The 24315-nt window shown below is 42.3% G+C and overlaps 1 protein-coding gene across 10 annotated transcripts in view; it reads right to left on the reverse strand.

Moving 5' to 3' along the window:
- The window catches only part of DLG2 (discs large MAGUK scaffold protein 2), a 2047541-nt gene that overhangs the window by 808007 nt on the left and 1215219 nt on the right, over positions 1–24315 (reverse strand). Inside the window, exon 1 of one of the 10 annotated variants that reach the window (XM_073612838.1) lies at positions 8806–9283. The exons of the other annotated variants lie outside the window; for them this stretch is intronic. Within the exon in view, the coding sequence (XP_073468939.1) occupies positions 8806–9042 (237 nt within the window). The 5' untranslated portion in view covers positions 9043–9283. Of the gene's footprint in view, positions 1–8805; positions 9284–24315 lie in introns of those variants that run through there. 10 annotated transcript variants of the gene reach the window in all.

The following is a 24315-nucleotide window of genomic DNA, read 5'->3' on the forward strand; positions in this document are numbered from 1 at the left end:
AAGCTTACTTTAAAAAAAATCTTTCATGTTGTGGGTTCCGCCTGTCTGCTGGCCATCTTTTTCCACAGCTTTCTTGATTCCCTGCATGCTTTGCAGCTTCTCCTCTGCTGTTTACTTTCAACTTCTAAGGACTACATATCCCATGGTACCTTGCTGCCTGCAAGCAGTGATTCCTGTACTGACTCCTCCTCCTGAAACTCCTCCTCTCAGTACCTGTATAGTTTAGAAAGCAGGCTCTGTAAAATGTGTGACACAGCAGTACCTGCTCACAGGACATAAGGAATGCAGTATGTGTCACAGAATTCAAGGAAGTAATTGTGTGTGGATCTTCGTGGAGTAAGTTTTCAAACTTCAGGATAATTCAGTAATAGGAGTAGGTTAAGAAATAAGGCGTAGGCTAGAAATGTAAATACAATGTGGATATAATTTTACGTTTTGACCTTGGATATGCTTTAAAGTTGTGGTAAAGTCTACCTTGTTTACTTGCACCTACAGGTAAGACTAAAATAAGGCTTACCTGTAGGTATAGTAAATATCTCCCAAACGTGTGTTTAGGAGATATTTACTATAGTAGCAGCCGGTAATTTCATCGGCGCATGCGCTCTCAATGAACGGTGTGCCACATGCACAGGAATAACGTCATCACGGCTCGGCCAGTCAAACAGCCAAAGCCTGTGAACCCAGAAGGAAGACCAGGTGAACATGGAAGCCCTGTCAGTGGTCACAGCATGCCGGTGGAGGGCTTCGTTCTAAGGTACGTCATATATAATGTGCTAGTAAGCGATGGATATTAGCATATTATGCTATTATTTTGCAAGGGCCATTTTTTTTTTTTGTCGGTTTAATGCCACTTTGAGAGTGTTTCCATAATTTCAAAAGGAATTGCGGGGAAATAGATATTAAGCTTTTGGGGACAAGATCTGGGCCGTTCCCTACTGTATACATGACACTAAAAGCACTTTGGGTAAAGCTCCACTATAAACAGGCATAGAGATTTAGGTACTGTACTCAATAAATTAGAAAATGCAATTTAAATGTAAAACATATCTAACTACACCTACATGCAGCTGAATAAGATATGGCATTTAGGTGGATCGAATTCCGCAGAAAGCAGGCGCTGTTTAATGACATGGCCAGACAACATTCTCCTGTGAGTCTAGGGTGGCGGGCAGACCCGTGACACAGGAAGTGGGCTGAATAACACCAAACCTCATTCAACCCATTAGACTGGCACTGGATGGGTAAGCAGGCGATTCTGCAGGAGACAGTACAAGAGAAGAGACGAGTATAGCAGAAGCTGCTTTTCTATATTTATGGGCTGCTGAGGGATCCATGTTTGTATTTTTTTTTTTTGGAACTAGATTTAAAATGTATGTTTTTAACCATAATTTTTTAAGTTAAAAATTGGGCAAAATTTGGTAAAATATTGGCAAAAACAAATCCATAATTTTGCAGTGAAATCAATTCTGCTGAAACCATTCTGCTCATCCCTAATGTTGATAATTTTGCGGGAGGGGATAGAGCAGCCTTCAAAATTTTCACTCGCCTGCTCGCATTAGGCGAGTGGAAATAAGCTGAGGGCGAGTGTGGAGCCTCATTGGGGTGGGAGTGCACTGCTGGCAGGCGGGGTTGAACGGGAGACGATTCTCCTCTCAGCCTCCGCCCCCTGTCATTCTCTTAGCAGGGCCTGGCGTACAGCGAGAGACGGCAAATTACTAGATGAGGTGGGGTCGGAGCGGGGAGGGGGGTTGGGTGAGAGCTGCCAAAGTTTACTTTTGCTAATAACAAGCTGCTGATTGGCTGCTCAGACCGCCTAACAACCGATCACCAGCTTGTTAATAGGAAAGGTTAACTTTGGCAGCTCCTACTTCCCTGTCCAGTGCTGTGCTCCGCCGTAAGTCTCTCTGCATCCTAAATCAGTGAAAGTGTCATTCACTAGTTTTCATTTATTTAATTTTTAAATATGTACTTAACAAGGCAGTAATGATGTGCACAGTGCCTATAGTAGCCAATCATATTTTACCCTTATTTTATTTATCACAATCAGATCAATGAAATATGCTTTATGTTAATACTGTTAAAGTTGTTGTTGTTAATATTTATTTTTCTAACTTAATTCTGCATAAAACATTTACAGGGTCATTTCATGAGATAATTTACACGGGCATGTTTAGGGGTGGAATTAGGGGCGGGGCAGGGTAGGAGTTGGATGGGGCAACTGGTGACGAGTAACTCTTAGGCTGGGTTCACACTTATGCAAATTGGATGCGGGTTTCACTGCATCCAATTCGCATGACAGGAGGCTGTGACCGGCTCTCAATGGAGCTGGTTCACACACCTCCAGGGCGGCGGTGCAGTGCACTGCAGAAGGGTCCTGTGCGTCTTTGGCTCCGTTTCAGGTCCGAATTCATGCAAACATTTGGACAAGTTTTGCCCCTGAAACGGAGAACAGGGACGCACTGGACCCCCTGCTGCAAGCCGTTCCGCATAGTGTGAACCCAGCCTTAAGGCCTGTCTATTAGCTCAGGACAGTAGTGTATTTAGGTTTTGTGCTGCCCTAGGCCTGACTAAACTCGTGCACCCCCTAATTTAAATATGACCCACCCCTTCCTGTTAAGGCCACACCCCTTGCTGTTTAAGACCCGCCCTGAAATATTCAAGCGGAGACACTAGTTCTGAGGGCCTGGGGGGGGGGCAATGGATTACCTTAATTTGCATAGATTTCCTCTCACTTCCTGTTTGGCTATGGGGCAGGAAGTGAAGGGGAATCTCTGCAATGGGACAGGGATGGTAAAAAATAAACTGACAGGGGCTATAACCCTCCCTTACTCTATCCAAAATGGAAAAAAAAAGTGTCGCCTATAGTTCTACTTTAAGCACAAATTTCTGATAATTTTATGGAGAGGACTAAGAGGATATAACCATGCCAATGGTGCAGCAGAAAACATAGCACAGTGAGGAAGGTTTGTGGTCCAGGATGATAGGACAGTCAAAATTAGAAGTGGCCCCCCCCACACAGTTGCGGAATACCGGCCGCACGCATACCGCAAGCAGTGCGGCCGCTTTATTGGAACGCTAGACTAATTTGCCTCTCAGCCCAGTCCACCCAATAAAACTGGCCCTACACTGTTAGCGCCAGGTTACTTAGGACCAGGATACTTGTCGACCTAGGCCAGGATACAGCGTTGGCTCAGGACTTGAAATTTTGAGTCCTGGGATAGAGTATCTAAGCCAATGTGTAAGCTCTGATAAGATAAGAGCACTTCAGAACTTACAAAATGTTTAGTTTCTTTGTTCCTGGCTGCTAAAGAGAGTGTCAGGGTAAGAAAGGAAAGGCAAGACAGTGAAATAATTTTTCTGTACCATGTGTCAGTCACGATACCTAAATAATGACTTCATCCTGGCACAATATTCTGAACATTTAAATTATAGCCGGTGAAAACCAAATGAAAGTCACTGAAAAAGAACCAAGAAATAAAACAAATCTCTATTTTATGTTTTGTGAAGAATCCAGTTTGCTAATGTTTTACAATCACAAAGGTTTCCAAAATTTTAGTAAGGTGTAATAAAAGTTTAATAGAACCGGAATACATTTAAGCAGTTAATTTTACACTTTAATTAAAGGATGCATTAAACCTTTTCTTCCTCAAGCAGACTAAGCTGTGCACGTTTACATTTTTTCAGTTGCTTTAATGAGAATCTGAAGACCATTAAACTCTTTGAATTTTTTAAGAGCACTTGGAACTTTTTTTTTTTTTTTAAGTTTTAGAATTTGTTGTTTTTTTTTTTTTTTATTGCTGCCTGTGTCCCAATTGTAGAGATTTCCCCTTCCTGTTTTGGGGAACAGGAAAAAGAGAGAGAACATTTCCCCAGAGTAAGAGACGATACACCTTGGACTCCAGAACAGCTGTCATCATTGTCATATTTCCCCTCTTCTCCTGTTTCAGAAGTGTGCCAAAGCACAGATCACAGCTCATGTCTAACTGGAATCTCCCAGAGATGCACATAGTGATTAAAGCCTGACAAAGGTCTGAACCCTTCCCCGTTCTATTAAAAACTAAAAGTTTCAAACTAATGCAGCGTACACACGGGTGGACTTTTCGACCGGACTGGTCCGACGATCTATCCGACGGACTTTCGGCGGACTTCCAACGGACTTTCCCAACGAACGGACTTGCCTACACATGATCACACCAAAGTCTGACGGATTCGTACGTGATGATATACAACCGGACTAAAATAAAGTTCATAGCTAGTAGCCAATAGCTGTCCTAGCGTCGGTTTTTGTCCATTGGACTAGCATACAGACGAGCGGACTTTTCGTCCGGACTCAAGTCCGTCAGAAAGGTTTGAAACATGTTCTAAATCTAAAGTCCGTCAGATTTTCGACCGAAAAAGTCCGCTGCAGGTCAGATGAAGCCCACACGGTCAAATTGTCCAGCCTTGTGTACGCGGCATAAGAGTTCCACTTGAAAGAAAACTTGTCATGGGAGAAATATGGAGGCTGCTATTACTGAAGTATCTTTATAAAAATGCTAGCTAGTTGTCATTTGACCTGACTACAATGCTTACTTAACCAGTCTCTGGCCCAGAAACATTTTGCCAATCAAGAGTACTGGCTACAGCTGCTACAAGGTTGTTCCAGGTCAAGGGCATAGGCGGTGCTACAGGAAAATTGCAGAAGACAGAGGCTTGTGAATCCGCTAAGAGGAGGACATTCGAGGTGACTGGAGGAGCATGCATGAGGGTAGAGAGGCAGCTAAGGGTACTGACAGAGAAACTTAGCAGGTCAGACAGCTACTGAGTGTGCAGAGGACTGCAAGGGGGCACAGTTGTTACGGAGATGCACAAGAAGTCACTAGATGACACAGGATGCTCTGGTGCCACTGGGCCTAAAGGAGCGCCCTGGGGTCAATAGATGACAATACTGTGACAGACTCACCCGTGACAGAGGCTTTTGGAGAGGACTGAATGCCAGCCTCTTGCCTACTGATTATGAGCCCTGGCATTTGGGGAAACGGTGCGCTTTGTGAGCTGTATGCCTGGGGACCCTTGAGGTGGTGTTACTTTGGATTCGGGTCCTTGTCCCCCAGGACACACAGACTCTGGGAACCCTGTGTATGACATATTGGAAATGGTGACTGGGAGGGTATGTCTTGGATTGCTTAAAATGGGACAGTAATATTTAACCACAATATCTCCCAGGATATATGTAAAGACTATTCTTGGTTTGTTTGATTCTGAACTTAACATGTTAGTTAAGAGAGCTGATCACATTGGCCTGTAGAACTGGGAAGGAGCCGGGCAGTCTACTCCTACTATAGTTTGTTGCCTACTAGGCTGAGGAGGGGGGGAGATCACTGTTTGTATTGTTAATTGTAATTAGCGCCTGCTATTGTGAGAAGGTGTCCTGTGTTTATACTACTGTGTGACGCTCGGTGACCACAAGTCTGTCCTAAAGGTCATGTCTCTGAGTCACCTAGTCTGGGTAAATGATTTAGTAAACTAGCTCATGTTAATTAGGTTTCTGGTTACAGTTGTATTGTTAGAGTAATATGAGCAGGAGGGGGGACCTCCTCTTTAACTGTATATAAAGACTTGTAATTTTGGTTCTAATAAGAGAGTCCATGTTTAGCAACTAAACAAGTGTCATCTTGTTTGGTGCACGTGAGCGGTTGGAATATCTGATATCTAGATTCAGACTGGGAGGAAGCGGTATGTGACGAAAGCACTCAAGCGAGTGTGCGACGTTCCGTTACATACCTACTGTGAATGTTCACATATGTCCAGTAACAGGTGTCCCCAAAATAACAGACAACAAGACACTTGTAGTGTTACTGCTCCTGTCAAGTAGTATGTGAAAGTGGCAAGCTGGCACTGGAAAGAAGGAAAGAGCCGGGAGGAGCTCCTCTATGTGGTCATATGCATCCTGTTAGCATGCAGCACTACAGCATCTTCTTGAAATAAGGACTGCCCTGGAATAAGGTAAAGGAGGGAAAGGAGGGCTCACAATGTTATTGTCACCATTATCACCACTCTTGTATTTTTTTTGTCACTGCTATCATATTGTCATGATGCCTATTTGTTGGCTACATATTGTCAAGATTTCCCATTCATTGCCAAAATATTCTCTTGGTTTCCCATGTGCTGCCTGGGTATTGCCACAGTTGCCCATGTGCCGCCTGCATATTGTCATAATTGTCATAATTACCCATTTGTTGCGCTCATATTTTCATAGCTGCCCATTTGTTTCCCACAACAATTGCAGGTTTGTTATCCAGCTATTGTCAACAATGCCCCTTTTTACCACCTTGTTGTCAAGTCATTGCTGTTTGTTTAGAGGACTGTAATACTATATAAGATAATCATTTTCAGACCTGTCACTATCAAACCACAGTACTGTTAGTCCCATATCTGGTTTTGGTGCAATGTGTGCTACTATTAAATTACTGCCGTAAAGCGGAGCTCCACCCAAAAAGGGAAGCTCCACTTGTCTGCCTCCTACCCCCCCCCCCCCCCTCACTGCCACATATGGCACCTTTTGCACGGGGGGGGGGGAAGCGCGTACCGCTTTTGACAGGTACTTGCTCCCACTTCCGGCTCAGTTTTCCGATCCCCTTCTTCCACAGCTGACCCATTCACAAAGCACAGCGTGCTTCCTGCATGCACAGTAGGAAACCAGCTCTGAAGCCACAAGGCTTCACTGCCGGTTTCCCTTAGTGAGGTGGGTGGTGTCAGCACCCAATAGCCAATTGAAAAATTGGCTCAAGTGAGAATACCTCTGGATTCCTAGACAGGTAAGTGCCCTAATATTAAAAGTCAGCAGCTACGATATTTGTAGCTGCTGACTTTAAATTTTTTTGGGGGGGGAGCATGGAGCTCCTCTTTAAGTTCAGTATGTCACAGGCTCACCAACTTTGGAAAGTTCAACACAACTGTCTCTAGTCAGTCTTTTGCTACCTGCTCTGGTCTCCTTTTTGCGTACTACAAACTTTTACAGTAAGCGCTTTACAAATAAAAAAAAAAAGTAGATATTAATATAAGCAAAGTATATATAAAAAACAATATTACAAGCAGTATTAACTGAATGCAAATACACTGCAATATCTACCTAAGCACCCCGAAAGCCCCAAAACCCAAGGTGCGCTCTAATTTGCAAACACTAACTTTTGTTTAGAATCTGTGGATAAGCCAAATGCGTTCCAGCTACATAGAAGTAGATGTTGTAAGTTCACAGAATACACACACCCCTAAAATACGCATACAACTATTCTATAGCAGAAAGATTTTTTATAGTGGTATAACCCTGTTGGTTCATGTGACACTCTATATTATATGCACACTGGTAAGTGACCTGCAACTTATCTTTTAACTCATTGCTGGGTGCACTTTTAGCAGCATACTTTAAGAACGAGTATAACTAGGAATCTCTAAAATTAGAGATGTCTAATTAGAGCTACCCTTAAGGTCAATGCAGACATAAAGGAAGTCATTATACCATTATTAGAGAAGTTTATTGTCGTAGCACATTATTAAACACAAAAATGTAAAAACAAAATAAAAACACTTAACAGTAATTATTGGGAATATCATTCCCAATTACCACTGTCACAGTAATAGTGTATTCTGCTAAAATAAGGATTTAGCATTTAGCAAAATTTGCCAAGTTAATAACATGTCAAAATTTTCAAATTTTGAATTTCCAGGAACACATATTTGTTCTAGTGTATTCAAGCCTTTCACAAGCAACACTGTCCTGAAAGACTATAGAAAAATACTAATTACACAATATTAGCACATCTATCAGTGACTACTCATTTGTATTTTAGCTTTTAATTTTTAATAACATTTAAAAACTCAAGGTACAATACTAGATGGGAGCACATTCATTTACCAGGCACAATATATATATAGATATCTATCTATATATCTATATATATAGATAGATATCTATATATATATATATAGATATATATAGATATATCTATATAGATCTATATATCTATGGTATATATAGATCTATATAGATATATATATATCTATATAGATATATATATAGATATATATATCTATATATATCTATATATATATCTATATATAGATATATATAGATATATATCTATATATATCTATAGATATAGATATATATAGATATATATCTATATATATCTATATATATATAGATATATATATATATATATATATATTTATATATTTATTTATATAAAAAAACCTCAAAAAACTGTATTTTGAGAAATACTAGGCCTGTATTGAAAATCCAGCAAACATTTAACTAGCTAAGAAAAAAAAATAAACTGACGCAAACTTCAAGTCCCAAAAAATAAGGGATGTTAACTGACATCTGTATAGCTATTAATCCAAAAACAATTATTTTTCAATGCCTGTATCCAAGCGTCTAGTGATTTTTGAGATAGCAGTCATTGAAAATGTTCTTATATAAAATTAATGTATAAATTGTGCAGGCTGATTAAGTGATATGTAAGTACATAAAGAATCATTCCATCAGGCATTAACAAATAGGAAAATAAGATTAGCAATGAGAAATAACAAGGTGGGATAACCCATAGCCACCAGATTTCAATCTACTGGAGTCTAAAAAGATAAGAGATGGATTCTGATTGGTTGAAATATAGTAGGTCCATGTTCTAAATTTTTTAGGTACCTCCTAGGTATACAGATTTGCACTACATCGCTCTGATGAAGTAATCAAAAACCGATTGAACCCCAAAAGGCTTAATTTTATGTAACGGTTAGCAACCCCAAAAACAGAAAAGAAATAGGTACCTGGAAAGGGGTGAGCCATTCTTGGGAGCAGGTACACTCTGCACAATATTCCCTGGCCGACCCCGCAAACTGCTCCATCGTCCTGCTAGGGCTTTTCTGCTTAGTGCCCCAATGACCCGCAAACTTCATTCTACTGTAGGGCGATCCCACGGCCAATGGGATGGCAACATTCTGAGCATTATAATTAAATCCAAGGGCTGCTTTTTGCCAAGCGCAAGCGCAGTGAGGATCGCACATAATTGCAGAGAGAGTTAGACCAGGATCGATGTGTCTTCTGAGCTCCAGAGCTAATGGGGTCCCTTAAGAAAGTGAGACTTTGAGCATGACAAGCTTTTAGTTCCTCCTGCTAGCAATTACTCCCTAAATGGAGAGATTCGCTTAGTAGCCGGTCCTCGTACAGCTGCTCTCCATTGGGAAAGCATCGTGGAAAGAGCAGAGTTGAGGCATGCACAGCAGTGTGTGTTGGCTTGCAGCCCTTTGTCAATACATGAGTCAACCTACGGACGAAGATGACAGCATCCCTGCTTTAGGCAAAAGCAATCAATGCTCGGCACAGCTGGGATACCAGACTCTGTTGTCTGTACTCTTGCCAAGCTGCTCGAATGCTGCAGCGAGGGGGAATTTCTCTCTTTAACCTTTCACAGTGAGACCCCAGACAACAGCCCCAGCCCAGATCAACAAATATCCCCGATGAGCTTTTGCTAAAAAAAAAAAAAAAAAAAAAAAAAAAAATATTTATTTCTGAAGGCTACTGGAAACATTTCTTAGCAGCGAGGACCGTAAAGATCATGGCGCCACGTGCCTGTCCTGGCAGAATGACTGCGATTCCGATGTCAGAACAGATTTATCACCAAAAATCACTGGACTTTAATTTAATTTGTGTAATAAGAGGAGTACAGTGCAGGCTGCGAGGAGCTGTAATACAGACTCAGTGCTGAGTAGATATCTAGGGCAGTGGAATGCATAGAGAAAAGTGTCAGCTCAATGTTTCCTGGCTTATTCCATAACGTGAAGAGCAATGCGTGACGTGCAGTAACCAAACCGGCTTTTACCGGTTAAAGGGTACCTGCCACAACCAACTAAAATTGCATAATAAAGCACTTGCAGTCACTTTGTACATGTTGCCGGCCCTTAACTAGGGATTTGGAAGAGATGCCCCAGGGATTATGCGGGCAGAAGTAAAAAGTATAGGTATAGTTTTTACCCCTGCCCGCATAATCCCTGGAGCATCTCTTCCAAATTTCTGTATTTTGGGATGTGGGAAGGGTTTTTGAGATTAACTCTCAGGTGATTTCTCTTTTATCATATCTAATGCCCTTAACTAGGGATGAGCAAAATTGTGAGCTTTAATTTCTCTAATATTTCTATGAAAATAGAGAGATCTCTAAAACATTTTTTCCATTTTGACAAAATGCACTGTAGTCATTGAGGGCTAAATTAAAGTGTTTTCAGCATTTTTTTTTGCTGTAAAATGCTTCTGATGGTTTCCGAAAGCTGGTTTCAACTATACTGGACCTGTTCTTATATGAGAAAATGAAGACAGTAAAAAAGATAGGATTACAACATTCTAAAATCACAGTACACAAGTACACACCAAAAAAAAAGAAAAACAAAAAACACACACAAACACAAAGAACACAAGATAAATAATCTTCATTACCCAAAATACAATGACATATGATACTGAATGCAAATGATTAAATATATTTTAACAAGGGCACACTATGACATCACCCTCTAATGGTTATTGGGGAAGCCCGAGAGTCTGGACCTGTCAACATCTGGTCCAGTGTCAGTAAAGGGGATTGTCCCTCTTTTTGGGATGAACCTTTGAAAAGCACATTCAACCAATAATTAAATAGTATAATTTTTGTGGCTTTTAGGTATACTTTAGGCAGGATGTCACATGATCATTGTCCCCTTGACATTGGATACTAGCACAATAGACTTATATTTATATACAGTGGAGCAAAAAAGTATTTAGTCAGCCACCAATTGTTCAAGTTCTCTCACTTAAAAAGATGAGAGAGGCCTGTAATTGTCATCATAGGTATACCTCAACTATGAGAGACAAAATGTGGAAACAAATCCAGACAATCACATTGTCCGATTTTTGAAAGAATTTATTTGCAAATTATGGTGGAAAATAAGTATTTGGTCACCTACAAACAAGCAAGATTTCTGGCTCTCACAGACCTGTATCTTCTTTTTTTAGAGGCTCCTCTGTCCTCCACTCATTACCTGTATTAATGGCACCTGTTTGAACTTGTTATCAGTATAAAAGACACCTGTCCACCACCTAAAACAGTCACACTCCAAACTCCACTATGGTGAAGACCAAAGAGCTGTTGAAGGACACCAGAAACAAAATTGTAGACCTGCACCAGGATGGGAAGACTGAATCTGCAATAGGCAAGCAGCTTGGTGTGAAGAAAGCAACTGTGGGAGCAATAATTAGAAAATGGAAGACATACAAGACCACTGATAGTCTCCCTCGATCTGGGGCTCCACGCAAGATCTCACCCCGTGGGGTCAAAATGATCACAAGAACGGTGAGCAAAAATCCCAGGACCACACGGGGGGGGGAACCTAGTGAATGACCTGCAGAGAGCTGGGACCAACGTAACAAAGGCTACCATCAGTAACACACTACGCCGCCAGGGACTCAGATCCTGCAGTGCCAGACGTGTCCCCCTGCTTAAAGTGGAGTTCCACCCACTTTTACAACTCTTCAGCATCCCTCACTAAACTGTGCACTGTAAACGATTTGGATATTTTTACATTTTTTTTCTCAGCACCTACTGTATATCTGCTGTATTCATTTTTCACTACCTCCTTCCTAGCCGTGGCTCATCGCATCATTTCCTGTTTGCAATGCCTTCTGGGAAGGGGCGGCAACTTCCTCTGACACTGTCGTTGCTATGGAAACCTGACCTGAAACCTATTACACTGCTTGTGCTGCACTGAGCATGTGCGAGATCTGCAAGGATGAGATCCAGGATGAAATACAGTCTGGCTTCAGATGCCCACACTTAAGATGGCCACGGCCTGCTGTAAGTTATAAAATAACAAACTACTGCTATAAATTAACAAAACAGACCTTAGCTTACAGACTAACTTTACTAGAATACATTAAGCTTGTGTATTATAGGGGTATTTTTATTTAAAAATTATAATTTCGGCCAGAACACCACTTTAAGCCAGTACATGTCCGGGCCCGTCTGAGGTTTGCTAGAGAGCATTTGGATGATCCAGAAGAGGATTGGGAGAATGTCATATGGTCAGATAAAACCAAAGTAGAATTGTTTGGTAGAAACAAAACTCGTCGTGTTTGGATCAGAGAGAATGCTGAGTTGCAACCAAAGAACACCATACCTACTGTAAAGCATGGGGGTGGCAACATCATGCGTTGGGGATGTTTCTCTGCAAAGGGAACAGGACGACTGACCCGTGTACATAAAAGAATGAATGGGGCCATGTATCATGAGAAATTTTGAGTGCAATCCTCCTCCCATCAGCAAGGGCATTGAAGATGAAATGTGGCTGGGTCTTTCAGCATGACATTGATCCCAAACACACCGCCCGGGCAATGAAGGAGTGGCTTCGTAAGAAGCATTTCAAGGTCCTGGAGTGGCCTAGCCAGTCTCCAAATCTCAACCCCATAGAAAACCTTTGGAGGGAGTTGAAAGTCTGTGTTGTCCAGCGACAGCCCCAAAACATCACTGCTCTAGAGGAGATCTGCATGGAGGAATGGGCCAACATACCAGCAACAGTGTGTGACAACCTTGTGAAGACTTACAGAAAATGTTTGACCTCTGTCATTGCCAATAAAGGATATATAACAAAGTATTGAGATGAACTTTTGATATTGACCAAATACTTATTTTCCACCATAATTTAAATTATATTTAATTTAATTTAACATAAATAAATTATTTCCAAATCAGACAATGTGATTGTCTGGATTTGTTTCCACATTTTGTCTCTCATAGTTGAGGTATACCTATGATGACAATTACAGGCCTCTCTCATCTTTTTAAGTGGGAGAACTTGCACAATTGGTGGCTGACTAAATACTTTTTTGCCCCACTGTATATCATTTATATATATATATATATATATATATATATATATATATATATATATATATATATATATATATATATATATATATATACATATAGTATATACTGTATGAAAGTTAGATAAATCTCTTCTTAGACAGTTATCACCAGGACAAGTGGAAGATTTTCCCACTATACTTTAAAGAGCTACAACTTATATTTTTTTTTTAATGTTTGATTCTCACTTACTTTCAGTCCTTCTACCAATGGTTCCAAGGACAAAATTAGAAGGTAAATGTCTGCAGTGGGACATACAGAAATAAATATTGGATACAGGTACAAGCCCTTCCACCACTCTGCCCTCTTGGAATCCCTTAACCCCAACATCAGTACCTGACCTCACAAATGTTTTGGCCAAATGAGCACTAATTCCCACACACACACCTCCAAAATATTGTGGAAAGCCTTCTCAAAAGGGTGAAGGCTGTTACAGCCACAAAGAGAGGCAGGGGCTTCATATTAAAGGTCACGGTATTGGAACGAGATGTCCAATAAGCTCACATCAGTTTAATAGTCAGGTTTCCACATTACATTACAAAACCCTTGTAAAGCATTTACACATTGTATGGATTTTTTTTAAATCTTTCTATTTATTGAAATTTGTTTTCCAAAGCTATACATGTGCATTTGCATTGTGTTACACTGGATGTGGGTGTATATTCAGATACTTATCCAACTATAAAGAAGCTACATCGCATTTACTTCAAGGACATCTTTCATATTTAAATAAATCAATTATACATATTGTCACCTCTAAAATAATCTTTAAGGATAATGAGAGATTTAGCGATATGAGTTTTTCAATATCTGCCAATGACATATACAGTATCCAAATAGTCTTGTGAATTGTGTGGTATAACATGTTATTACAAAAACATTTTGTAATAAACTTATCACAAAAACATTTTGTAATAAACTAACACACACCATTGTATCCTAAATCATTTAGCTGTGACTGGAAGAAAAAGGAAAGATGGAAAAGAAAGAATGTAAGGGAAATATAAGAAGATGAAGCAAGGTAAAGCAGTGGGTATATTTAGGAAGCTGACGATGGTATTTATTCCCCTGCCACCAGCAGACCCTCATCTCCATGATTAAGCCCCAAGGGCGGGGGGCGAAACATGTTGGAGTTGTGGTCTGGATGAATCGAGCTAAGGCTGCTTTTACCTGCTTTCATCTGCTAACCACTCTGGTCAGGTGAGGTGTGTGGCTACTGAGCTATCTCTTCCCATTTTTGCAGCATTGCTTTGGGTCTGGATGGACCTTTCCCCTGCCTGCACCCTCACTAGCAAGTGGAATCCAACTTATTGGACCTTGACAGTCTGAACGGGGACCCTTACTTATGTATCATGGGTCACAGTAGGTGTTGAGAACCGTGGGAGAAGAGAGGGAATCCCAGACTCCTCCCTGCTGGGACAAATGCAATTGTGACGCAGATTCTCCATAAATATTCAGAGAAAAAGTTGTAGATCTACAGATGAGGTGAAGTTATGTGCCAAGGATGCCAGATTTTATTCAATTTACCAATAGAATTAGTTAGTCTAATAGTTAGGAATTCCAAGGTATAGATTTTGTGAGTGTGTTTATAGAGGTTGTCTTTTGATGGTGGAGACATCTTTCTCCATTTTAAGGATATTAAACACCTGGCTTCAGTAAAATGTAGTTAATTAACATTGTAGCTAATTTGGTCGAGTTTGGTATAGGTAAGCCCAAAGGATAGTGAGTTTGGTCTAGAGCAGTGATGGCGAACCTTGGCACCCCAGATGTTTTGGAACTACATTTCCCATGATGGTCATGCACTCTGCAGTGTAGGTGAGCATCATGGGAAATGTAGTTCCAAAACATCTGGGGTGCCAAGGTTCGCCATCACTGGTCTAGAGCAATTGGAAGGGCAAAAAATTATTCCACAAGGGCTTTGGTAGTTTCCATAAAAGGACAGATGTTAGGACAATGCCAATAAATTTGATATAGACTTGCTGGAGACTCTTCACACGTGTTGTATGAAATTTTAATGCAATTGGCATTGAGTTCATTTGACCTTCTTGGTTTCATATCTGATAAATTACGTTTTGGGGTTTAGTGGCTGTATAATTTATGAATTTAAAAAGTATTAGGAAAAAAAAACAAAAAAACTTTTGTTTTCTCCCAAAGTCCTGACACCATAGTCACTTAGGTCCTGGAATTGCGTGAGATGAATTATTTAGAGAAGTGATGCAAATCGTATGAGGTCAGAAACTTGAGTGACAAGGGTTTAGTGTTTGATGCCAAGTAGTTTAGACAGGCCATGATGTCTATGCAGCAAAATATGTTGGCTCTTCATAAATAAAACATGATAAAAATGCATATTGTAAAAATATGGGAGCCCTTCTTTGTGCAGTTGTTCCTGTAATGAAGCAAAACGCATAAATATGTAACTACTTTTTTTAAATTTTTTTGCTGCATCTCTGATTGACTGACAAGCTCACCTCTTTTTTGTTTGTCAAAAATCTTATTGTCAGCAGGCTAGAGTCCACACATTTTAAATAAACTGATGATGGACCACTAATGGCTTCTTTATGTGAACTTTGATCATACACCTCTTTCCCACCTGGCACTATGGAGTTAGCTTTAAAGTGCATGTAAACTTTAAGTCCTCATGCACACGGACGTTTTTACAGCTGCTTTTTTGAGCTTTTTTTGCAGCTTAAAAAGGCCTGTCTATGTTAGTCTATGGCTTCATGCCCACCTAGGCGTTTTTGAGCTGCAAGTGGCATAGGCGTTTTTAAGCTGTAAAAAAAAACCCAGGACCAGTGGGTTCTGAGAGACGTTTTTCAGCTGTAAAAACGCTCTAACGCTCAAAAACGCTCAAAAACGCTCAAAAACGCTTCACCAACGTTTTTTAGCGTTTTTGATCCATTGAAAAAAAAAAAAAAAAAATTTGAAAAAAAAAAAAAAAAGGGTAAAAAACGCTAACGCGGAAAAACGCTCAAAAACGCTCAAAAACGCTAAAAACGCTATTGCAAAAACGCTGAAAAACGCTGAAAAAAGTTTAAAAAAATCACTGCAAAGATACTGGCGTTTTCATAACGTTTTTTTAACAGCCTGTGTGCATGAGGGCTAACAATGTCCCTACCATGAAAGGGCTTGTTGGCTGTATTTACCCCCAAGTCAAAGGTTCCCAGTCGTCTACTGCCTTAAGCTGGCCTTACACTAATAGAATTTCAAAGTAGAATTTAAGAACATTTGTCTGGTTTTCTAATCATTAGTGATTCGTTTTGCGTTCGTTTTTAACTGCACTGATGAGAACATTCAAAAGAACAGGATGGAAAATGTTTTTCAAACGAACAGCATTCTGTACATCACTGGCTGAGCCTATGCACTAAGCAGACTAACAATCATACATTGCCATCTCCCAAGACACTCTGGAGAAGGCCTTATGCAACTTTATGATTGCTTACTGCTCAGGTTGGTTAGCAATGACGTGTAATGCCATGGGCAGCAGTAAACAAAGCCATGGTTTGGGGTGAGCCATAGCTGTGTCGCTGAGATAGGTGAGCAGTTATTGGTTAGGGAGGCCAAGGAGGCTGGGTTAGTACATTTCGATTAAGGAACACCAGTCCTTAAAGTGTAAGTAAACCCCATTATCGTTTTCAGCCAAGGAAGCTGCCATCTTTGCCTCTGTTTAATCTACAACTGCAATGATGATGCACATGTGATCAGTTATGACACCAGCCATTGGATGGGCTGACAGTTTGGTTGAGAGCACAACCAATGGGAGTGTTACATTTCCGGCACGTACTGTAAAAGAAACTGTTTTATGGATGGGTTTACTTCCGCTTTAAGGAAGACAACATTTGCCTGATGAACATTTGAGCCTGGGCTGAAACAGGAATAATAAAAACAAGTTTGAAATGATATTAAAACTAATAAATACTTAAATAATACATTAAAGATTAATATTGTAATTAATGAAATTATTGGGCACCGGTTCAAGCTCTTATTAAATAGTCTAATGATATAAGTAAATAAAAAAAACACATTGTTAACTGGTAAATATGAACATTTAAATGGAATATTTAAATAAAATGTAATAGTAACGTACACAGAAGTAGTAATTTTTATCACACGGGTGAACAATAAGTCAAATGATGTGATATATATTCTCAGATAGGGCAGGAAGGGTTTTGGAATGGGTTTTGGGTGCTGGTAGACTGACATGAAGCTTTGCAGCATCTTACTTCAGAGCACAGAGGAGGTATATGTGACTGTTCGGTGGGGGGGCACTTTAAAAATCGGTGCTCTGTATGCTGTTGGGGTCCTTTTCTTTTTTTATTGTATTATAGATATGTCTTACAAATCATTCTGCTATGAATAATTGAGTAGTACACCATTAGGAACACAAATCAAGTAATGGCACTAATGGTAGAACATTAGTATAATGTAATTTCTCAGTACAGTTATTCCTCATGTTGGGGACCTGAATCTGCCATGCTAAAGTTTCTTAAATTGTGCCGACCACACGTACTACTACTTCACTGCAGAGCTATCAATGTATTTTCTCTTCACACTTTCTTCCTTTTCCATTTTACCCCACTTTCATCCTCTTTATTTTTTCTCACTCTTCTATATTTCCCCATCTTTCTGTCTTCTTTTTTATTTGTATCTAATACTTCAGAAACGTTTTGTTCCTTCCTTTTCTACCTCCCGTACTTCTTCCCCCTTTCTTCCTTTTCTAAAGACTTATCCACCTTCTACATTTTCATTTCCTCCATTTTAACCCCATTACATTAATTCCTTCTAACACTTTTTTTTCCCCTTTCTCTCTTCGCTAGTCATTTTTCCAATCCATCTCCTCCTCACTACAACTCCTACACTACTTACCCCGTCTAATCATGTTTTATCAACTGTACCCCAATATTCTCCTCTCTTTCAGCCTCTCTCTCTTCCCCTCCCAGTGAGTCTCTCTATCTCTCTTCCTCCAAGTTTCTCTGTCTCTCCTTCCTTCTGAGTGTCTTTCTCTCTCCCTCCCAATGTCTCTCCCAGTCTCTCTCTCTCTCTCATTCCATCCCGGTGTCTCTCTCCCTCCCAATGTCTCTCCCAGTCTCTCACTCTCTCTCTCTCATTCTATCCCAGTGTCTCTCTCCCTCCCAATGTCTCTCCCAGTCTCTCACTCTCTCTCTCTCATTCCATCCCGGTGTCTCTCTCCCTCCCAATGTCTATCTTTCTCCCAGTCTCTCTCTGTCTGTCTGTCTCTCCCTCCTCCTCTCACTCTCTCTCCCTCACTCCCAGTGTCTCTCACTCCCCCTCCCTTTCTCCCAGTGTCTATCTCTCTCTCCCATTCTCCCTCTCTCTCTCCAAATCTTTCTCCCTTCCATTGTCTCTCTCTCTTTTTCCCAGTGTCTCTCCCATTCTCTCTTTCTCTCTCACTGTCTGTCTGTGTCTCTCACTCTCTGTCTCTCTTACTCCCTATGTGTCTTCCTCTCTCTCTTCCTCCCCCCTCTCTCTCTCTCTCTGTCTCTCTCTGTGTCTCTCTCTCTCTCTCTCTCTGTCTCTCTGTCTCTCTCTGTGTTTCTCTGTGTGTGTGTCTCTCTCTCTCTCTGTCTCTCTGTGTGTGCGTCTCTCTCTCTCTCTCTCTCTGTCTCTCTCTCTCTCTCTCTCTGTCTCTCTCTGTGTTTCTCTGTCTCTGTCTCTCTCTCTCTCTCTCTGTGTTTGTGTGTGTCTGTGTGTGTGTGTCTCTCTCTCTTTCTCTGTCTCTGTGTGTTTGTGTGTGTGTCTCCCTCTGTGTGTGTGTGTGTGTCTCTCTGTCTCTGTGTGTTTGTGTGTGTGTCTCTCTCTCTCTCTGTCTCTCTCTGTGTGTCTCTCTCTCTCTGTCTCTCTCTCTCTGTGTCTCTCTCTGTGTTTCTCTGTGTGTCTCTCTCTCTCTGTCTCTCTGTGTGTGCGTCTCTCTCTTTCTCTGTCTTTCTCTCTCTGTCTCTCTCGCCCTGTCTCTCTCTCTCTCTCTCTGTGTGTCTCTCTCTGTGTTTCTCTGTGTGTGTCTCTCTCTCTCTCTGTCTCTCTGTGTGTGCGTCTCTCTCTTTCTCTGTCTCTCTCTCTCTGTGTTTGTGTGTGTCTGTGTGTGTGTGTGTGTCTCTCTCTCTCTTTCTCTGTCTCTCTCTGTCTCTGTGTGTTTGTGTGTGTGTCTCCCTCTATGTGTGTGTGTGTGTCTCTCTGTCTCTGTGTGTTTGTGTGTGTGTCTCTCTGTCTGTGTGTGTCTCTCTCTGTCTCTCTCTCTCTCTCTCTGTCTCTCTCTCTTTCTCGGTCTCTCTCTCTCTCTCTCTCTCTCATTCTCTCTCTCTCTGTGTCTCTCTCTTTCTCTGTCTCTCTCTCTCTCTCTCATTCTCTCTCTCGCTATGTCTCTCTGTCTGTCTGTGTGTGTGTCTTTCTCTGTCTCTCTCTCCTCTCTCTCTGTGTGTGTGTGTGTCTCTCTCTCTGTGTCTCTCTCTCTCTGTCTGTGTGTCTTTCTCTGTCTCTCTCTCGCTCTGTCTCTCTCTCTGTGTGTCTCTCTGTCTGTGTGTGTGTCTTTCTCTGTCTCTCTGTCTCTCTCTCCTCTCTCTCGCTCTGTCTCTCTGTGTGTGTGTCTCTCTGTCTGTGTGTCTTTCTCTGTCTCTCTGTCTCTCTCTCGCTCTGTGTGTGTCTCTCTCTTTCTCTGTGTCTCTCTGTCTGTGTGCGTGTGTGTCTTTCTCTGTCTCTCTCTCTCTCTGTTTTTCTCTCCTCTATCTCTCTCTCTGTCTCTCTCTCTCTGTGTCTCCCTCTCTGTCTCTCTCTCCCCCTCTCTCTCTCGGTCTCTCTCTCTCTCTCCGTTCCCTCTCTCATTCACAACCAGTGCACACACACATCTGCTTCCAGCAGCAGAAAATGTGGATATTTTATTGAAGGTGCTGAGTCCAGGATTACAGTAGATGTGTGATGTTCTCTGCTTGTAGGACAGCACTGAAGACATATTTACAATCAATTTAGAGAGAATTGCTCTGTGTCATAATCATAGAAGGAATTTGCTCAGAATTGGAAAATTAGGAATCTGTCACATCTCACACTGCAGGGTAGTAAATATTAAACAAAGAGCGAATACGAAGAAAGCAGTAATGTTATAAGTGTACTGTCATGGGAGCAAACATTCAAAGTTCAATATCTGGTAACACTCAATGACTGAAGTTTAAAGCTGAATATTTTGCATGGGTCACTGGTATATAATAGGGTATGTAATGAAAAGGGGAGCAATGTCTGAAATGAGTGGATACAAGGACTTTACCAAAGCTGCAGTTCTTCCTGGATAGCGGTTAGTGGCGGACTTTGGTTCTTAACTGTTGCTGTTCCTTATATATACTTTTTTAGTACGTCCACATTCATGGTGCATTCAGGCTGTAGCTGTGTTACATAACGGGACCTATTAAGAAACTCAGTAGCCATCTGCCCAGCAGTAACAGTACATGAAGCCAGATGGTTTGTGATCACCTCAATCATATCACTTTGCCTAGTGAAATCTGCATTTAATCTGCTAAAAACATGGAAATTCTCAATTTCCCATAAAGAGCTTTTCCTATGCAATATTACAATACATGCACCAACACTATCAAATGACAGTCTGGGGCAAGGGGTCAAAATAAAAGGGGGGTTTGCTGCCAGTGGCGGCTGGTGCTCAAAATTTTTTGGGGGGTGCAAGCAAACTGAAAAATTCTGAAAAAAAAACCATCAATTGCAGCCTCACTGTGCCCATCATATGCAGTCACTGTGCCCCATAAAATGCAGGCACTGTGCCATCAATTGCAGCCTCTGTGCCCATCATATGCAGCCTGTGTCCATCATACAGCCTCTGTGCCCATCATATGCAGCCCGTGCCCATCATATGCAGCCTCTGTACCCATCATATGCAGTCTGTGCCCGTGATATGCAGCCTGTGCCCATCATATGCAGCTTCTGCCCATCATATGCAGCCTGTGCCCATCTTATGCAGCCTGTGCCCAACATATGCAGCCTCTGTGCCCATCATTTGCAGCCTGTGCCTATCATATGCAGCTTCTGTGCCCATCTTATGCAGCCTATGCCCAACATTGCAGCCTCTGTGCCCATCATATGCAGCATGTGCCCGTCATATGCAGCCTGTACCCGTCATAAGCAGCTTTTGCCCATCATATGCAGCTTCTGTGCCCATCTTATGCAGCTTCTGTGCCCATCATATGCAGCATGTGACTGTCATATGCAGCATGTGACCGTCATATGCAGCTTCTGCCCATCATATGCAGCCTGTGCCCGTCATATGCAGCTTCTGTCCGTCATATGCAGCCTGTGCCCAACATATGCAGCCACTGTGACCCTAACCAGATAGGTGATGACAGCGCGAGCTGGGGGATGGGCAGGCGACGGCTCCTGCATCCAGTGCGTCTCCATCTCCATTCCCGGCTGTTGGGTCCTCGTCCACTCCTCCTGTGTCAGCGGCGGTGGAGGAGTCCGATCCTCCAGCTTCCTCCCATGTGAGTGTGTCTCTTCCACCAAAGCGCCTGGCGCTTTGGCCAATCGGGAAACAGGTCTCACTGACCTGCCTCCTGATTGTCGGGGAGGCACTGTGGTGTGAAAATTCATTTGAAAATTAATTTGCTATGGTCACACAACAGGGTGGGATCAGGGCGCTCTCTCTGTGCCCCGAGCCCACCCTTTTTTGAAGCTTATTAGAGCCTCAGGCTCTAATCAGGTCCTAAAAAAAAAAAAAACACCCCCGCACCCCTGCCCATGCTGCCAGGAGTCCATGCGTCCGGCATCCTGAAAGGGGCCAGGCGCATGGATCGGGAGGTGGCGGTAGGAATAAGGGGGGCGGCGCCTGTGCGCCCACAATTCACGGACCGCTACTGGTCGCCACCTACAGTAACTAGAAGACATTTCATTTGCTAACGCTTGAATGCTTAAACAATTGCCATGTTTTTCTTTTTATAAAATGCTGTACTATTTTTACCTTTATATATACTATATTACCAAAAGTAAGTATATTACTACCCCAGACTCTCTTATCCATGTCTTTATGGACCTTGCTCTGTGCACTGGTGCCAGGGCTGGACTGGGCATAAAAACCAGCCCTGGAAATAATTTCATAGCAGTCCCAGTGGCGTAGCGTGGGTTGTCAGCACCCAAGGCTAGTAATTTGCGCCTCTAACCCACAGGCATTTAGCACACCCTGAGTCCCTTCCACTCATTCAGTATTAAACCCCTTCTGGTACATCTTAGAATGTACCACTCTTTCTCTTTGTTCTCCTTTCTTTCCCTTTTATCTCTCTCTATCATAATTTATGTTTTTTCTTTTACATCTCTCTCTATCGGTCTTTCTTGTTCTTTCTCTTTATTCTTTCTCACCCATTTTCTTTGTTCCTCCCCCTCTTTTCTTCTCTCTACCATGTATTTTCTCTTTTTATTACTTCTCTTAACCCCTTCCCGACCAGCCGCTACATTTATACTGCGGCAGGTTGGCTCCCCTGCGCAAGCCGTCATAGCTGTACGACGGCTCTTTAAGACGCTGTAGCAGGCGAGCGCTCCCGCAGCGTGTCTCCGGAGCCGATGCACGTGCCCAGCGGGTGCGATGACCGCCAGGCACCCGCAATCTCTCATGACAGAGCATCTGTTCTGTCAGGGGAAAGGAGAGAGATTGTGTGTTCCTACTAAATAGGAACAACGATCTCTCTCCTCCTTTAGTCAGCCACATTCCCCCCACAGTTAGAAATACACATAGGGAACACAGTAAACCCCTTGATCGCTCCCTAGTGTTAACCTCTTCCCTGCCAGTGACATTTATACAGTAATCAGTGGCTATTTTTTTAGGGGGGATTCCAATGTGAAGTGTGCCTTGGCCATAGCGCCCCCCCTCACCCCCTAATACAGCATTCTCCCTCTGTGCTAGGTTAGGGGGCCTATAGCATGCTCCCAGTATTACTTTCCCCTTAGTTTCATCCCTTTGGAGCTCTACCCATAAAGATTCCACCTCCTCCCTAGCTCCTTTAGTGATGTCATCTCTCACATTCACTTGTACATTATTCTTGATATACAGGCATACCCCTCCCCCTTTTTTACCCTCTTTATCCCTGCAATAAAGGGTATACCCTTGAATGGTTACCAGCCAATCATGAGAGCTGTTGAACCAATTCTCTGAAATTCCCACAAAATCCACATCCTCCTCGTACAGCAGTATCTCTAGTTCACCCATCTTGTCCGCCAGGCTCCTGGCACCAGTGAACATGCCATGTAGTTTAGACCGGTTGCATACTATCCTCTTATTGGTTGTTCCAAGATTGCAACTAGGACTTGTTACTCTACTTACCTTGGGTTTATGTGCTTTAGTCAACCTACCACTAATGCCCCCAATACTACCCTCTGGACTATGTTCTGTGCTGACTATCTCTACCTCTGGACCCTCCCCCCTGTCGCCTAGTTTAAAAATCCCTCTAACTTTTTGGCCATCTTTACTCCCAGCACATCTACACCCTCCTCATTTAGGTGCAGTCCGTCCCTTCTATAGTACAAATTATATGAGCAGACTGCAGTTCCTCTTTAAGCTTTGACAAAAAAAACTGGAAGCTGATTGGTTTCTATGCAGAGCTGCAGCAGGTTTTGCACCCTCTAGTTTTTGTAAACCATCTCCATTGTCGGCACTTCAGGGGTGCATGTGATGAGCTAAGGTTCGGGCCACACCCACAGGAAACTGTCACATGACAGCGGGCCACTGTCCCAATCAGCTGCAGCCATGGAATTCCCCGGCCCTGCAGCTGCATGTAATAAAGGGGTGGGGGTTCTGGTGACATCATTGACCTAATATGGCTGTATGGCCATACAGTGGAACCTCGGTTTGCGAGTCACGCGGTTAACGAGCGTTTCGCAAACCAAGCACTCTATTTCTATTTTGCGAATGTTGTCTCGCAAAACGAGCAGGATTCAGGCCAAAAGCAGTGTGCAGTACAGCTTTTGGCCTGAGGTGGGGGGTGCCGGAGCCAAGCAGAGCAGAGTCGAAAGTCGCTGATCGGCGCTGTTCGGAAATGCACGGAAAGGCCTGAGGACAGTTCGGCTGCCCTCGGCAAACCTTGGAAAAGCTTGTGAACGTCTTTCCAAGGTTTGCCGAGGTTCGCCGAAGTGTCCCTCAGGCCTTTTTGGCCGTTTCCGAGGCTCTCCGGCGCCCCCCGCCTCTGGCCGCATGCAGTATTGCATCCCATTGAAGTCAGTGCGGAACAAATTTTTTTTGTTTCCATTGACTTCAATGGGAAAACTTGCTTTGATATGCGAGTACATTGGATTACGAGCATAGTCCTGGAACGGATTATGCTCGTAATCCAAGGTTCCACTGTAGTTGGTCATTAATATTTTCCAAATATGGCAATGTGGCAATATGAGGTCAATG

The sequence above is a fragment of the Aquarana catesbeiana genome, linkage group LG02 (assembly GCF_042186555.1).
Source record: "Aquarana catesbeiana isolate 2022-GZ linkage group LG02, ASM4218655v1, whole genome shotgun sequence".
In the NCBI taxonomy this organism is placed as follows: domain Eukaryota; kingdom Metazoa; phylum Chordata; class Amphibia; order Anura; family Ranidae; genus Aquarana; species Aquarana catesbeiana.